At 43.6% G+C, this 17,050-nt stretch overlaps 1 protein-coding gene across 5 annotated transcripts in view; it reads left to right on the forward strand.

Annotated features, from left to right (window-relative positions):
- The window catches only part of Slc10a7 (solute carrier family 10 member 7), a 278,502-nt gene that overhangs the window by 183,057 nt on the left and 78,395 nt on the right, over nt 1-17,050 (forward strand). For all 5 annotated transcript variants that reach the window (XM_045130907.1, XM_045130908.1, XM_045130909.1 and 2 more), the window contains one exon: nt 15,035-15,070. In XM_045130907.1, the coding sequence (XP_044986842.1) occupies nt 15,035-15,070 (36 nt within the window). The remainder of the gene's footprint in view (nt 1-15,034; nt 15,071-17,050) is intronic.

Here is a 17,050-nt window from a genome sequence, read left to right on the forward strand (position 1 = left end):
CCATTGACCTTTTTCTTTTTGAGGGCAGAGAGAACACAGCAGCTGTTTTAAGATTTGATTCTCTTAAAAACTCCTTTCTTTACCTTATTCTAATTTTCCTATCTGTGTCTCTTTTTTGCCTTTGGTGTATAATAAATAATACAGTACAGGTAATAGCTTTTAGGTCTTCTGCCTGTGACCTTTGCTCTACATGCTTGTACATGCCAGTGTGTTATCCAAAAATGAAGAACTGGACATAGACTATGGAGCACTTCAGTGCGGGTTCTTTAGAGGGTGAGAGAGAGAGAGAAAGATTCTCTCCTTGGGCCTCAGCATCATAATTAGAAATGGGGTAGCAAATGATCTCTATTAACTAGAATGCTTTGAGTTCCCTAAATGCTCAAACAACTCTGAGCCAGTATATAAATATATAATGATAAAACCCCTGGATTCCAGAGCAGGAATGCATCACTTTTTTCCCCATTCCACTTATTTCCTGGGATTTCTGTACAATTCTGTGTCTGTGTATTTTTTTGTGTGTGTATAAGCATAAGCAGGTTTGAGGATATATATCCCAAACAGCTTCATTAAACCTGCAGTGTAAACATTCAATAAATGACAGCTGATATCACCAGAAATATAATAATCTTTTAAAATATTTATTTAAGAGAGAGACAGGGGCTGGAGAGGTAGCTAGCAGTAAGGGCACTTGCCTGTGAAGTCTAAGGGCCAAGGTCCGAGTCCCCAGATGCACACAGTGGTGCCTGCATCTGGTTTTCTTTTGCAGTGACTACAGGCCCTGGAGCGCCCATTCTCTCTCTCTTCCCTTCCTTCCCCCTCCCTCCATCCTTCCTCCCCTCCATCCCTCCCTCCCTGTCTTAAATAAATAAATCCCAGCACTTGGGAGGCAGAGGTAGGAGGATTACCTAGAGTTCAAGGCCACCTTGAGACTACATAATGAATTCCAGGACAGCCTGAGCTAGAGTGAGACCCTACCCCCAAAAGCAAACAACAAAAAACAGAGAGAGAAGCAGACAGAAAGTGCCACAGCCTCCTTCCACTGCAAACAAACTCCAGATTCATGTGCCTGCATGGCTTTACATGAGCACGAAGCAATCAAACCTGGATTGTCAGGCTTTGCAAACAGTCACCTTTAACCACTGAGCCATCTCTGTAGCCCCGAAACGTAAGAGTCTTAAAGCATTTAGGAATATATCATCACGTGGATCTGCTGCACCCTGCCACAAGCATCTGTGGACACATTTATTTATTCATTCTTTCATTCTTTCACTCTTTCATTCATTGTTTCTGAAAAAATTACAAAATCCTTAGTATCAACCAAGCACAGTTCTGTTATAAATATCAATATCAATGAACACAGTATCAGTGAAAATAAATATTAAGAGTTTCTCTAGTGATCTAAGAGTTATTCAGTATGTTAATTTCACTTATTCAGATACCACTGATAGGGTGTGTGTGTGTGTGTGTGTGTGTAATATTTGAAGTTATTTTGGTTCATATTATACAATTTGTATTGATTTCCTTTAATCTAGCTTTTGAATATATTTTCTTTTACTTTTCTATTTTCTGTTTTCTTTTCTTTCTTCCTTTCCTTTTTTATACCTTTTCTTCCTTTTGGCCATCTCCTGACCTCTCTACTTTGGTTTCTATGTCTTTTCCTAGGTTATGCCTCTTGACAATTTCTAAACTTAACCATGTTCTCTATAAGCCTCTTGTTTCTCACCTGTAAAATTGGGATAATCAGTATTTTTACTGACATTTTAAGTGAGAAAATGGTTGAAAAGCATTTAACACAATTCCTAGTCTATAATAGTCCCCAGTAAGTGTTGACTACTGTTATGATGGCAGTATTTGCTGTGCCAACTAAAGTCATGATTCCAAAGGAATGTTGTGTTGTTTAGAAGCTGGCATAGGCTCACTAACAGGTTATTACAGATAAAAACACATTACACTTACTTCTTTTGTGCTGTATCAGTATGAACAAGATTATGGATAATTATGAATTACTAATGCAAAGCAACACTTTAAAGCAGAAATCTGCCCACCTTTGCCCACAGGGCACTTGTGGCTATTCCCCTGGGTCTACCAGTTGTCCTTGGCTACTCTCTAGGTACAAAGGCAGAGTGATTACAACAGTATGTCCCAAAATAAGCATCTGGCCCAATCCCTGCTTCCTGAGTTTCACTGTGCTGACAAATTGTCTGGGGAACGTGCTAAATGCAGACTATAAGAGATCTGGGGCAGAATCTAAAATGAATAAGGCCATCACTTCTGGTCCACAGACCACATTTCAATCTAGTAAGGGTCTAGATTTCAAAAAGGACACACAGTAGATTCCTCCACTTAAGAAAAAAAAGAATAACTTAGGAGTTGGAAGTTAGCTTGGTTAGTTGGAATCTTACGTACTTGAGTGATAATGTCCAAGAATCAATGTTATCTTGGAGAAAAGTTTTTCTGGTCATTGCAGAATGGTCATCTGATTATCCTTTCCTTGTCTGAGCATTTGATGGTATTGGATGTGAGCTTGATTACGCATATGTTTCAATGACCCAGTGTCAACTGGGTTCATCTACTGTTTTTTTTTTGTTTTGTTTTGTTTTTTTTCCTGGTGGAAACAATTCTTACAGCAAACATCCTTGAGCAACACAAATAGAATCACCCTTATGGGCAGAGGGCAGGTTTACTTTCTGCCTGCTTTAAAAAAATCCAGGTTTCAGGTCTAGTGAGTAAGATGATTCAGTCCATAAGGTGCTTGTCTCTTAACCTAAGTTTGATCCCCTGCACCCACAAAATGCTGGGCACGGTGGTGGGCACTAGTAATTCACTAAGACGCAGAAACAGGAGGATCCCTAGGGCTGCCTGACTCTCCTGTCTAGTTGACTTGGTGAGTTCCAAAAAAAGGAGGACAGCATTCCTAAGAAACAACATTCAGAGCTGTCCTCTGACCTCCTCACATCCATGCACGGCACATATGTTTGTACATGCATACACACACAGGCATCCCAAAATACTTCAACACACATACATGCATTAATAAAAAAATCCAAGTTCCCTAAGTTGAGAAGTTCTTTAATGCATATTCCTTTGTCTTTCTGACATTAAGCATCCAAGCCTATAATCAGCAGTCTTTCCAGTACTGTAGCCCACTGCCTGTGCCCCAGCCACCTCCTCCGGCACCCACCAGAGCCTCTGTGTCACCCCCTGGACTTGAGAGTGAGGAGAGTTGGCACCAACCGTATGTCTCCACTTCCTTTGCTATGTGAAGCCCCTTTTCTCTGACCTGAGAGTCTTGGATCTTCTTCTAGTGTAAGTGAAAAATTTAGTAGGTGCACTTTTAAAAACATTTATTTCTTATCTATTTGCAAGCAGAGAGAGAAGAGAGGTAGAGAGAATGGGAGTGCCAAGGCCTCCAGCTGCTGCAAATGAACTCTAGATGCATGTGCCACTTTCGGCATCTGGCTGTGCATTGGTACTGGGGAATCAAACCTGGGTCATTAGGCTTTGTAGGCAAGCGCCTTAGGCACGGAGCCATCTCTCCAGCCCTAGGTGAACTGTGAAGTTTGGTGAATCTTAAACTCCCTCAGTTGTCCACATCCTCCCATCAGTAGTAATAGGGTCTCTTTAACTTCTCATCTCTGTCGCAGGAAACCACCTACTGTGTTCTGAGAACTCAGCCGGATCCACGCCTCAGGCTCAGCTCCGAGCCTCCATTCCATTATAACCACCTCCTGCAAGATCCAATACTTGGAGGCCTCATACATTCCTCCAACTCACTCCCTTCCCCAAGAAACATGAAACTCTTCATCCCCAGGTGCAGGAATCAGCTCTGTGTTCTTCCATGTGGTCAAGAATCACCTAATTCAGAAAACTAAAAATGTGCCCTCCCTTCCTTCGGCACTCTCCCCACCATGCTCAGCCAGCTGATCCCTCCACCTTCCAGGACTTTTTGCATCCGGTGACTCTTTATCTTAATCCCTAGGATTCTGTCACATCAACTTCTGCCTGGAGTATGTACTGAACAACCTCCTGTGTGGTCTCCTTCTCTCGTGGGCTGAATATAGAATGTTCCCAGAGACGTGTGTTTCAGTATCTGGCCCGCAGCTCATGATGCTCTTGGGAAGGTTCCGGAACCTTTAAGAGGTGTAAGCTTGCTGGGGGCAGTGGGTCACCTTCCCAACTTCCTATTCACCCTCTCTTTGTGACCAGATCCAGTGTGGCCAGCTGGCCTCCAGCTCCTGCTCTCCAACCTTCCCCGCCATGATAGACTGCATCCCCGGAGAACAGTAAGCTGAATGAGCGCTTCTTCCCCTTAAGCTGCTCTTTGTCAGGTATTTTGTCACCACGAGTGAAGGCAGCTGATGCACCTTCACTTTAACCCTCTTCTCTAGTCACCTTTCTGAACTAAACCAGGGCTGTCATCACACCGTTGCCATGGTTCCTGTCCCACACTCACGGCTGAACAGATTGTTCCAGTGCCCCAAACGTCTTACCATGCATTCACCAGACCTTCCTGCGTCATTGGGCTTTTAAAGAAATTTTTTTTTTGTTCACATTTGTTTATTTATTTGAGAGTGACAGAGAAAGAAAGAGGCAGAGAGAGAAAGAGAGAGAATGGGCACGCCAGGGCTTCCAGCCCCTGCAAATGAACTCCAGACACGTGCGCCCCCTTGTGCATCTGGCTAACGTGGGACCTGGGGAACCGAGCCTCGAACCGGGGTCCTTAGGCTTCACAGGCAAGTGCTTAACCACTAAGCCACCTCTTCAGCCCTCATTGGGCTTTTAACTCACTCTCTCATTCTCTGTGTATGTGTGTGTCTCTTTCTCTCCTACCTCCACCCTACAATATATCCTTCAGTTTCAATTTCTGTAAGTTCTTCTCACCTTAAAACTTTTTTTTTTTTTTTTTTTGGTTTTTCGAGGTAGGGTCTCAAAATGTTTATAGACTCCTTTCTACATTTGCCTTTTCCTGCCATCTTCTCCACCTTTCTTTTTTTTTTTTAATTTCATTTGTTTATTATTTGAGAGAGAGAAGGAGGGAGAGAGAAGAAGAGGCAAATAGAGAGAGAATGGGCCCTCCAGGGCCTCCAGCCACTGCAGATGAACTCCAGACACGTGCGCCACTTTGTGCATCTGGCTTATGTGGGTCCTGGGAAGTTGAGCCCGGGTCCTTAGGCTTCGCAGGCAAGTGCCTCAACTGCTAAGCCGTCTCTCCAAGCCCTCCCCATATTTCTAGATTATATTCTCTTTCCCTCTAGTCCTCATCCTAGCTCTTCTTACCTCCTTATTGAGCACTCTCATGGCTCCATGCCAGTTTTATTTTGAATTTTCATCATGTTACTGTAACTGCTTATCTACCTTCTCTGAAAACCCGAAGGACATGGATCAGAAATGTCATTCATCACTGTGCCTCAGCTCCTCACAGGGCCAACATGTGTTGAATGTATCAGCAGCAGATAGACATCTAGAAGCATAATGGGTCAATCACCAAGATACAGTTTAACAAGAACATCTGTGACTATGTATTCCTGATCGTTTGAGAACAAAATGGCAGACACATATTGCTTGCTTGCTCTTGTGTGTGTGTGTGTGTGTGTGTGTTTGTTTTTCAAGGCAGGGTCTTGCTCTAGTCCAGGCTGACCTGGAATTCACTATGTAGTTTCAGGGTGGTCTCGAACTCACGGCAATCCTCCTACCTCTGCCTCCCGAGTGCTGTGATTAAAGGCATGCGCCACCACGCCCGGCTTACACACATATTTCTTAAAGGACTGGCTGAGGCTGAGCGGAACAAGTTGGATGAGCTGCGTTCTGTGATGGGAATCTCTTCTGGGCATGGACTGTATTTTTAGCTTTCCCCCCTGCAACATCACCATGATGCCTGCTGGATACATAGTACCCAGTAGACAATTATTGGAATAGGTCAGTGAGACAAGCCATATGCATTGCCTATACAGTGTCCCATGATGCTGCTGCTTTAGTGGGGTCACCACAGCCCGGAAACAGGGCCTTAGTTTTGCAAGTCCAGAAACTCAGTATCACCAACACACCTCCAAGTGTTTGTGCTCTCGAAGATTAGATATTTCCTATTAGAAATGCTGTTTGTAGGGCAGAACTACTATTCTAACTTTTCTTCCCCAGCACAGCCTTACACTGGGGAGAAAGGCCTGGATGGCTGTGGTGGCCCTCTTCTGGACCTTGGTCCAGCTTCAGGTGGCCGTGTTCACTGTAGTGCATGGCACTTGAACTAGAATGCTCACATCAGGTGCTGAGACGCCCTCTTCCCCAACATGCAGCTCACTGTACAGCTGAGGCACCTGGTCTGTGAAGGTCTAGTTGTAAAGACAAAGGTATAAGCTAAGGAAGAAGAAATAGGTCCTTGGTTGCCACAAGCCGCACTTTCTTTTCATCAACCTGTCTCCAAGCTCCTAGTGCACCTCTATTTTTTTTTCTGTTAAAATATTTATACTGGGCTGGAGAGATGGCTTAGCAGTTAAGGCACTTACCTGAAAAGACTAAGAACTCAGGTTCAAATCTCCATGTCCCACCTAGCCAGACACAGTGATGCAAGCATGCAATGCTCCACAAGGGGGCGCACATGTCCAGAGTTCATTCATGGCAGCTGAAGGCCCTGGTATGGCCATTCTCTCTCTCGCTGTTTCTCTCTCTCAAAAAAAAGGGGGGTCCTTTGCCACTTCAAATGCTTGTGTCATTTTGTGTATCTGTGGGTCCTGGGGAATCGAACCTGGGCTGGCAGCTTTGAATGCAAGTGTCTCTAGCCACTGAGGCATCTCCCTAGCCCTCTCTTGGTTTTGTTGTTTGTGTTTAGTTAGTTGACCAATTGGTCTTCTGAGACAGGATCTCATGGAGTGCAGGCTACTCAAATTATGTACCTGAGGCTGGCCCTGACTGCTGGCCCTCCAGTCACCACCTCCTGAACGTTGGGGTCACAGGCACGCACCACCATGTCAAGCCAGTTCTTCCTTAAAGTTCTTTCAGTTATATACTTTGACATCAATGATTATAATATCATATACTTTCTTGACCATATAACTTGATCATTTTGTTTAAACTGTCTCCAAAACTCCCCATTCTATTTTTTTTTACAACTTATTTCTTAGAATTTGTTGAACAGAACCACTCATTACATATTGATTTGCCATAATTTAAATTCTTCAAGAATAAATTTATCTTTTTAAGAAAGTATATGTAAGCCACAAAAGATAAAGAGAGCTGGTTTTAGTTGTTGTTGACTTTTTAAAATTGGTCCTTGCTTTAATGTGAGTATAAGAGGAAAGCAGTTGTCAAAGTTAAATTTTCAAAAAGTTAAAAGCATGACTTTCTTTCTTTTTTTAAGTTTTTTTGTTGTTACTTTTTATTTGAGAGTGACAGAGAGAGAGAAAGAGGCAGAGAGAGAGAGAGAATGGGCGCGCCAGGGCCTCCAGCCACTGCAAACGAACTCCAGACGCGTGTGCCCCCTTGTGCATTTGGCTAACGTGGGTCCTGGGGAATCAAGCCTCGAACTGGGGTCCTTAGGCTTCACAGGCAAGCACTCAACTGCTAAGCCATCTCACCAGCCCAAGCATGACTTTCTTACACTTAAAGAACAAAATATATACCAGCCTTTTGCTTACATGAATAGGGAATCAACAGAATAGTAAAGTTTATTCTGAGATTATAGAGGTTGATATATAAGCCATCAGAAAACTTTCTAAATAGATTTGCAAAATTAGAGACAAAACTGGCTCATATTTTATTCTGGGTAATGAAATTTTTGAGGTCATTTTTCCTGCTAGACAACTCATTTGTATAAGTTAACATGGATTTTCATAGCCCCCTAACCAGTAGAAAGTGAGGGTTGGGCTGGAGAAATGGTTTACCAGTTAAGGCACTTGCCTGTAAAGCCTAAGGACCCAGGTTTGATTTCCCCAGTAGCTACGTAAGCCAGATGCACAAAGTAGCACATGCATCTGGAGTTAGTTTGCACTGGCTGGAGACCCTGGCACACCCATATATTCTCTTTCTCTCTGTCTCCAATAAATAAATAAATAAAATATTTTTTAAAAAGTGATAGTCAAGCCGAGCATGGTAGTACACGCCTTTAATCCCAGCACTCGGGAGGCAGAGGTAGGAGGATCACCATGAGTTCGAGGCCACCCTGAGCCTCCATAGTGAATTCTAGGTCAGCCTGAGCTAAAGTGAGAGTCAAGCAAAGAAGGTTTGTCCCTGTTAAGTATACCCCTTGAGCTGGCTGGTGAGCCAAAGCTCCAAGGTGATATAGTCTTTTCGTCTCATTTCTCAGTTTCAGTACAGTTTGATTATGTGGGTGCTGTAGACCTACCTATCTCAGAGAGCTTGTGTTGAGAGAAGGCTCAGAACCTGCACCAAGAAAACCAGAAACATCCAGAGGATGTTTGGCCCAGGGAAGACTTAATGCCAACAGTTCCTAAAGTACCACCAAGGGAAACAGCTGACGAGGCCAGGATTTGGTTTGTTCCATGAAAGAGCCTCAGTTTGAAGACCCTGGAAATGAAGGAGGCTGGGTCTTCCCCTTAGTTGAGCCAAGAGAAGACAGGGAGATAATGTGAGTGCTTTGAGATCAGTTTGAGAGAGTGTCCTCTCCTAAGAGACCCTCAGCCTGGTCATTATTTACCTTGGGAAGCGCATTTGCTGTCTGGGAGGGTCTTTGGCCAAGGCATAGTCAGTCCGTTGGCTTAAATCACGTGAGGATGTGTAGCGAGGTGGTCAGATGAAGGCCATACCAGGCAGCCCCCAAGATTCCCCTGCAAAGCTCGGTTGCATACGATATCCTGGGGACTAATCTAAGAAGTCATTTTCAGTAACTGTGTGATCATGTAGTTATCACAACCAAGCCTCTTCATAAGGTTTTTATTTTTAATTTAAAAACAATCTGGTGTTCACTTCACTTTTGCTATTCTTTTTTAAGTAAACAAATCCTACTGCTGAGAGATGCACATTCACAGATCTGGCATTGCTCCGTTTTCTGGGGTTCCTTCTCTATTTGCATGTGACTGAATGGCAGTGTCTCATGCTTAACACTTTTTCCTTGCAACTGCAGTCAATGGACTATGTTCACAAGTAACTCACATCAGAGGTGTAAATGCATTTTTCTGAGAGATTTTCGGGAGACAAAGAAAGCCATCACTCTGTGGCTTGAGTTGTCCAGGTGTCACAGTCCACAAGCTTTGCAGCCAGCAAGGATGTTAGCAACTGCGCCTTGACCTTGATTCTGCCTAGTAAGGGCAGCATCTTCCTGGACAGGCTCGTCTACTTCCTCGTTGGTTTTATTGCATTTGTAGAGGACTTACTTGGAAAAGAGAATGGAGACTTGTACAGGCCCAAGAGAAGATAGCATGCTTATTGGACTTTCTAGTTTTCAGTGTTGATTGCTTTCAAGGTTTAAAACGTTAGTGTACCCTTTTTACCATTGATATTTGTAAAAAAAAAAAATTATCTTTACAAATTGTATTAGCCATGTCACATGATGTCTTCTCTATTTATTCCATGTCATTAGAAAGTATACTGAACTTTGGGCTGGAGAGATGGCTTAGTGGTTAAGCGCTTGCCTGTGAAGCCTAAGGACCCCGGTTCGAGGCTCGGTTCCCCAGGTCCCACGTTAGCCAGATGCACAAGGGGGCGCACGCGTCTGGAGTTCGTTTGCAGAGGCTGGAAGCCCTGGCGCGCCCATTCTCTCTCTCTCCCTCCATCTGTCTTTCTCTCTATGTCTGTTGCTCTCAAATAAATAAATAAAAAATGAACAAAAAAAATTTAAAAAAAAAAAAGAAAGTATACTGAACTTAAAGCTGCCCTCTGGTGGACCCTTAAAATGGAACCCCCAAGAAATGACTCTTAAAATTGAGAAGATGCAGGCTGGGGAGATGGCTCAGTGAGTAAAGTTCTTGCTGTGTGAGCATGAGGACCTGAGTTTGAATCCCCAGTACCCATGTCAAAGGCCAGGCAAGTCTGTATGTGTCTGTAAAAGTTCCGGGAAGGCAAAGGCAAGAGGGTCCCTAGGGCTTTCTGGCTAGCTAGTCTAACCAACTCAGTGAGTTCTAGGCTTAGGGAGAAACCCTGCCTCAAAGCAAAAAGAGATCAGGCAGAGAGCAACTGGACACTTCACATCAGCCTCTGGCCTCCCCATACCTGCCCAAACACATAGGAGCGTGCATACATGCCACACGTATGTACACATGCAAGAAAAGATTTTATGTACACCATTCAGAAGCTCAGGCTCTGCAGTCAAGTAGATAGTTCTAAATTCCTGTCTTCAAAACTGACTGTCCGAGGTTCAGGACCCTCCACTTGTGACTCGGGTACTTCTTAAGAGGAGTACACAGAAGACTGCACATGAAGGTCTTAGTGTAATATCTGATATAAGTACTTCATATTAGCTGTTGTTATTTTAATAACGAGGTTGACTTCACCAAAGCTTAAACTGCTAATGGCGTCATATCTGACTAATTTCCTAATCCAACTGAAAAGAAGGCTTCAACATTATATTACAATGCAATCTTCGTTAATGAAAATAACAGGGAACATTCAACCCAGAATTATAAAACACATCCTGCTCACTACCAATTTTTAAATATTGCATGAGTGACTATTTGCAGTCCTTGGAAGAGCTACAAAGAAGCCATTGTGTGTTGGCAGCTATATATTTGAACTCTCCCCACAGAGAAATCTGCAGGCAATAGAGCTCTGGATGAGGTCATTTCGAATAGTTAGTTGTCAACAGGAGTCAAAGACTCCATGGCACCTCTAGGCGCCCTAAGCAGAGCTCTGTAGAGAGCTATACTGGTGGCTGAGGTGCTGCCCAGCGACCCGTGGTTACAGTGGAGTCAGTTCTGACCACGGAGGGTGAAGCTGGCTCAGTCCAGGCATGGCTCTATATTTGCTATGATGTGACCTTGAGCTGGATTACTTGATTTTCAAGCCCCGAATTTCCTCATGTGGGCTACTGTGTCACTTCACTCCGTCTATAGAGCAGGATCAAATTTTAAAATGGACATGCAAGTGCTGAAGGAAGATGGCATTCTGTTACTACTGCTGTTACACTATTACATTGAAAACGGAACTGGATACTGGAAGAGCATGGATCCCATGCTCGATATGGCAGTCAATGTGCCAGCAGCTTCTCCAGTGCAAGATCAGCGTCCCCGGGGTGTGGACAATGTCCCACCTCCTTCTGGATAAAAATGCTTATCCCATCACGACATTTCCTCCTTAGAAATATTATTAGCACTGTTGACATTTTATAATTAACATAATGCAAGTGTGTATTTCCTGTCGGTTTAGATAACTTGATAGAAAAAGGTAAAAACGAGTTAGGTTATAAGCCAGTTCTTATCTGTTCTCATGCGCACTGACCTGGTCACTAACTTACTGTACTTTCACGTTAAGTCCTTGGTAGCCTGTTGTTATCAATAGGGTCAAGCTCTCTCTCCTGGCCTACAGGGCCTTTGTTGATCGGATTTCTGCCTCTTCCACTTCAACTTTCTTCCGTACTTTCCTGTTCAACTTCTCCTAGCTTCCTGTGGGCCCTGCCCTTCTCCTTAACCACCATTCTCTCACCTTGGTACTGTATGTAGAGCGCGTGGATGTGGAGGCCAGAGAACAACGGTGGGTGTCATTCCTCAGGGACCAGATGCCATTTTTGAGACTTTGGTCTCCTGTTGGCCTGGAGCTAGCTCACCAGTGAGGCTGGCTGGCCAGGAACCCACCGTGTCCACCTCCCCTGTACCAGGCTTCGAGGCAGGCACAACCACACCACCAATCCTAGCCTTTTCTTCATGAGTAGTGGGAATTGGACACAGGTTCTCATATTTGCACAGCGAGCATTTTACCAACTGAGCCATCACCCTATACCGTCTTTACCGTTCTCCTTCTTCACAGTGTTACTCATTATTAAGTTAGCATACAAGGTAACAGACTTCCTTAGAGCATTTTCATAATACTTTGTTCTAGATCATTCCTCCGCCTCCCTTTCCCTCTTGTTCCCTTTCAGCTGCAGAATATTCCACCATACCTTATCTGTTCTATTGCCTTCCCACTCCCCTCCCTTAAAGTCTCTTTTTTTCTTTTTTTTCCATCTCAAAGGCACATTTCAGGTTTCCTGGTCTTTATGTATTTTTTCCCACCTAGATATACACATTTAACATTTAGAAGGTAGGGACCACATATGAAAGAGAATATATAGTAAGTATCTTTCTGAGCCTGGGTTACCTCTCTCCATATGTTTTTCAATTCCATTCATTTCCCTGCAAATTTCATAATTTTATTTGTCTTTATGACTGAGCAAAATTCCACAGTGCGGGGCTGGAGAGATGGCTTAGCGGTTAAGCGCTTGCCTGTGAAGCCTAAGGACCCCGGTTCGAGGCTCGGTTCCCCAGGACCCACGTTAGCCAGATGCACAAGGGGGCGCACGTGTCTGGAGTTCGTTTGCAGAGGCTGGAAGCCCTGGCGCGCCATTTCTCAATCATTCTCTCTGTCTCTTTCTCTCTCTCTGTCACTCTCAAATAAATTAATAAAAAATGAACAAAAAAAAAATTCCACAGTGCGTATGTACCACCTGTTTCTTATCCATTCAGCCCCTGATGGACACGTAGACTGTTTTCATTTCCTAGTTATTGTGAAAAGAAGGAGTAGTAAATATGAATGTGCAGATATCTCTGTGGTAGGATAGAGAGTCCTTTGGGTATATGACCAAGAGTGCTATAGATGTGTCCTGGCACATCTATTTCTACGATTTGTTTACTCATTTATTTATTTATTTATTTGAGAGAGAGAGAAAGAATGGGTGCAACTGGGCATCCAGCCACTGCAAATGAACTCGACGCATGTGCCTGGGGAATCGAATCTGGGTCCTCTGGGATTTTTTTGTTGTTTTTTTTGTTTTTTCAAGGTAGGGTCTCACTCTGGCTCAGGCAGACCTGGAATTCACTATGTAGTTTCAGGGTGGCCTCGAACTCACGGCGATCTTCCTAACTCTGCCTCCCGAGTGCTGAGATTAAAGGCGTGCGCCACCACGCCCGGCTTTGGGTCCTCTGGTTTTGCCAGCAAGCACCTGAACCACTAAGCCATCTCTCCAACCCTAATTCTAGTTTTTTGAAAAGCACCCATGTTGCTTTCCATAGTTGTTGTCCCAGCTTCCACTCTTTGAAGAGTGAGAGTCCCGTCCACATCCTCACCAGCATCTGTTGTCACATGTGTATTTGACGATAGCCATTCTGAGTGGGGTGAGGTGGAATCTCAAAGTAGTTGCATTTGAACTTCTCTGATGGCTAGAGATGTTGAACCCTTTTTCCAAATGTTTGTTGGCCATTTGTATTTCTTCTCTTGAGAACTGTCAATTTAGCTCATTGGCCCATTTATTGATCGGCAGGTTTTACCAATAGCCTTTCTAAGTTAAAGATTATTTTGGCCTTTTGTACATCTAGCTCTTTAAAATGTGCTCATGAGGGCTAGAGAGATGGCTTAGTGGTTAAGCGCTTGCCTGTGAAGCCTAAGGACCCCGGTTCGAGGCTCGGTTCCCCAGGTCCCACGTTAGCCAGATGCACAAGGGGGCGCACGCATCTCGAGTTCGTTTGCAGAATCTGGAAGCCCTGGCGCGCCCATTCTCTCTCTCTCCCTCTATCTGTCTTTCTGTCTGTGTCTGTCGCTCTCAAATAAATAAATAATTTTTAAAAAATATTTAAAAAAAATGTGCTCATGAGAACCTACTCCAAAGACACCAGTACAATTAAGAAGCTGTATTAAAGAGGTCTGAAAGTATGGCCCTTAGATTAAAATGTGCTTCTCTTCCCCTTGCCAGTTGCAAAAGTTTCCAGAGTAAATAATTATTCCTACTATTATTTAATAATAAGCCTACATAAGGATATTCACATGTATATGAATATATATCTACATATGTGTGTCTGTGTGTGTGTGTATCTCCAAAACATCGTGGTTACAACGTTCATATAAAGTAAGCTCCTCTTGTGCTCCATTGACAGTTTATTCATTTTGAAACAAGGACATCTTTGTAAATATCAAAAGGACTTTTTCTCAAATGTAATAAAGTACTACTAGACTTGGATCTTGTGCATGGTACTGTCCATTCGTTCATTCTCTGTGTGTCTGTCCATCCGTCCGCCTCCACTCCTTTCCTCCTTCCTAAAACCTTAGAGTTCGAAGTAGAATGCATTCATCAAAGCATTAAATGCTTTCTTTCTCATATAAATCGCAGGGAAGCACTGAGGGGTAAAGGAAGAACTAGGAGGGACAAGTGATCCTCCACTGCTCTCAAACTGAAAGCTGTCGTGTTAACTCCCAACTCAAACATGGAGTTTTAAAGATTTCCCTTCAAGAAACCTGAAAGCTTGTATCCTGCCTCATCGGCAACAGCCCCAAACTGTTCCCTGTCATTGAGGAAAACAAATCTTTTGCTCATTTCTGCCTAGGGGAGGCAGAGGACCGAGGTGGTCCTCTGTGGCTGAGTTAGATGAAAGACTTGCCTCTACCATGGAGACACGGAGTCTAATCAAGTGAAATGAGTTTTGAGATCCCAGCTCATTTCCTAGGGGAGATCAGTTCACATTACAAAATCATGACATCTCATTCATCACAGGTGACGTGGTCTTTGCTCAGGAGAGGACCCCAACTGGGACTAAACCACCTGTCTTCCTTCAAAAAGGGGCATTTTATCCAAGTTAGAGTCAAAAGCTTTGGAGTGAGAAAGCTTTCCAGCCACCAGCTTTCATCCATGTGGGACGGGCACAGTGTGGAAGGGAGCTTAAGTTTAAAAGAAGAAAGACAGCGAGCCTTGGGTGGTTGCGTTTGCATTGCTTCCATAAACAAGGAGCCATAAGGCAGTGCTAACAGTTGTGGTCAGGGGAGCCCGGACCAGGCCTCCCCGTCTAGATTTCATTAAACAGGAGCAGAAAAGATAGCCTCCCTATGCATCAGAGTTCAGAATAAGAAACAAAGAAGTGCTCTGTTTTCCAAGCCCACAAATGATCATTATCTCTTTTATTTCTTTCAGGGCATTGTTATAACACCTCTCCTCCTGCTGCTTTTTGTGAGTATTTTGATATTGCCTTTCATATCTTTTCTGAATATCTTTTATTAAAAGCCATCTACAAGCCTTCGGAAGGTCACTAGAATGAAATTGAAGTCTGCAATCTTTTGTCCTACTTTGCATCACATTTTCAGTCTTTCTTTCTAGTGGGCCCGGAGGTAGTAACAGAGGCCTACGGAAGCCTCCGAGCCTTGTGATCCAAGGACAGTACGAGGTCTCGGTGATGAGACCTCTAACTCCTGGCTAACTCATTAGTTGTTGTAAGTTAATGATCTGTGACGCAGGCCACAAGCGTACTGCTCTGTATTTTCTTGTCAGTGAAGCCAACGTGATTGCTGGTGACCCGGTGCCTGATAGTGTTTAAAGAACCTTGATCCAGGGCATTAGAAGCAGCCTAGACTCCAAGGCTATGCCGATAGCAACTAGCTTCCTCACTTTGGGGGAGATTACCTCAGTGTTTCCATCCATGCAATGGGAAGCACCAACACCTAATCCAATCTGTGTCCCAAAGCTAAGGAAAGGCGCTGTAGAAATCTACGTAAACTATAAGTAGATACAAGCCCATGGTTGACTTAACAAGCAAAAAATGCTAATTATCTGCCTTGATTCTTTTGGCACTAAGCATATGAGAAATTAGATGAAAGATTATAATAGAAATTAATGTTATCTCATGCTGAGCACAGCACATGTAATCATGAATGATACCTAAAATATTTTATGAACTGTGCATTTTCATACACACGCACACACACACACACACACATACACACACACACACACATCTTCCAAATATAAATCACTCCACTCATCACTAAGCTGTAGAGGGGAAGCGTGTCTGGGAATGAAATGAAGCCATTTCACTAGCACAATTTGTCAGCGAATTAAAACTGTGGGGAAAATTTATTTAATTATAGTGTAATTACCTAAGTTGGAATTCAATTAGAGGAATAGAGTGAGGGACTTCATTTCTTACCAGCTGTGTAGGAAGTGGAGAGGGATGGGTACTCCACTGAGCAGTTGGATTCTGCATCTTTCATGAACGACGTTCCCTTCAAGTCACGAGCCACAGCCTGGCCCTCCCTTCTGAGCCACCGGCTCGGCTCTGACAAGGTCACAAGAGTCATCCGATCGCATCCCACAATAGAACCAAACTTATGAATTTTGGACTCTCTGGTTCCGAATGTGCAATGTCAAATTAGTGGATATTTGCATTAATTCAGAAAATGGCTTGCTATGCCACCTACCTACACACGACTAAGTGGTAGAAACTGGAATCGGTCTTTAGTGGCTTTTTTGTTTTGTTTTGTTTTGTTGTTGTTGTTACTAATAATTTGATAGCAAGTGGCAATTTGCAAGGAGCATCCCCCGCTCATAAATGCAAGAGCTTGGGAGTTGTGGTTCATGTGACATGTTAGAAGTCGTAGAGTTCTAAGAATAGGGGAAGAGCCTCCAAGACCCTCAACTGAAAAGTTTCATGCTGCTTTTCTGAGCCAGTGGGCTATCACATTAGTGGGGAAGAATTAGCCCACATCCCTGGATACTCCTGTGTGACACGTGCCTTTCATTCACAAGCATGGCTTTTGTCGGTTTAGGTTATCAAGCATTTTGCTAACAATGGCAATTTATAAAACACTTGAGTTACAGGCCTTATTTATTGAGCAGGACAAGAACCCAAGAAACTTAAGATACGAACACATTACAGAAAAGATATATATTTTTTCTCAACATCCCCATTATGGGTTGAGTTGATACCAAATAAATATGTAAAACCTTCAGCAAACCAGCATGTGGTGTTATTTAAAAGAGGGTCAGGGGGCTGAAGAGATGGTTTAGTGGTTAAGGCACTTGCCTTTGACGCCTGAGGACCCAGGTTCGATTCCCCAGGACCCACATAAGCTAGATGCACAAGGCAGCACATGCGTCTGACATTCATTTGCAGTGGCAGGAGACCTTGGTGCACCCATTCACTCTCTCTGTCTC

Source organism: Jaculus jaculus, chromosome 12 (genome assembly GCF_020740685.1).
Source record: "Jaculus jaculus isolate mJacJac1 chromosome 12, mJacJac1.mat.Y.cur, whole genome shotgun sequence".
Classification (NCBI taxonomy): Eukaryota; Metazoa; Chordata; class Mammalia; order Rodentia; family Dipodidae; genus Jaculus; species Jaculus jaculus.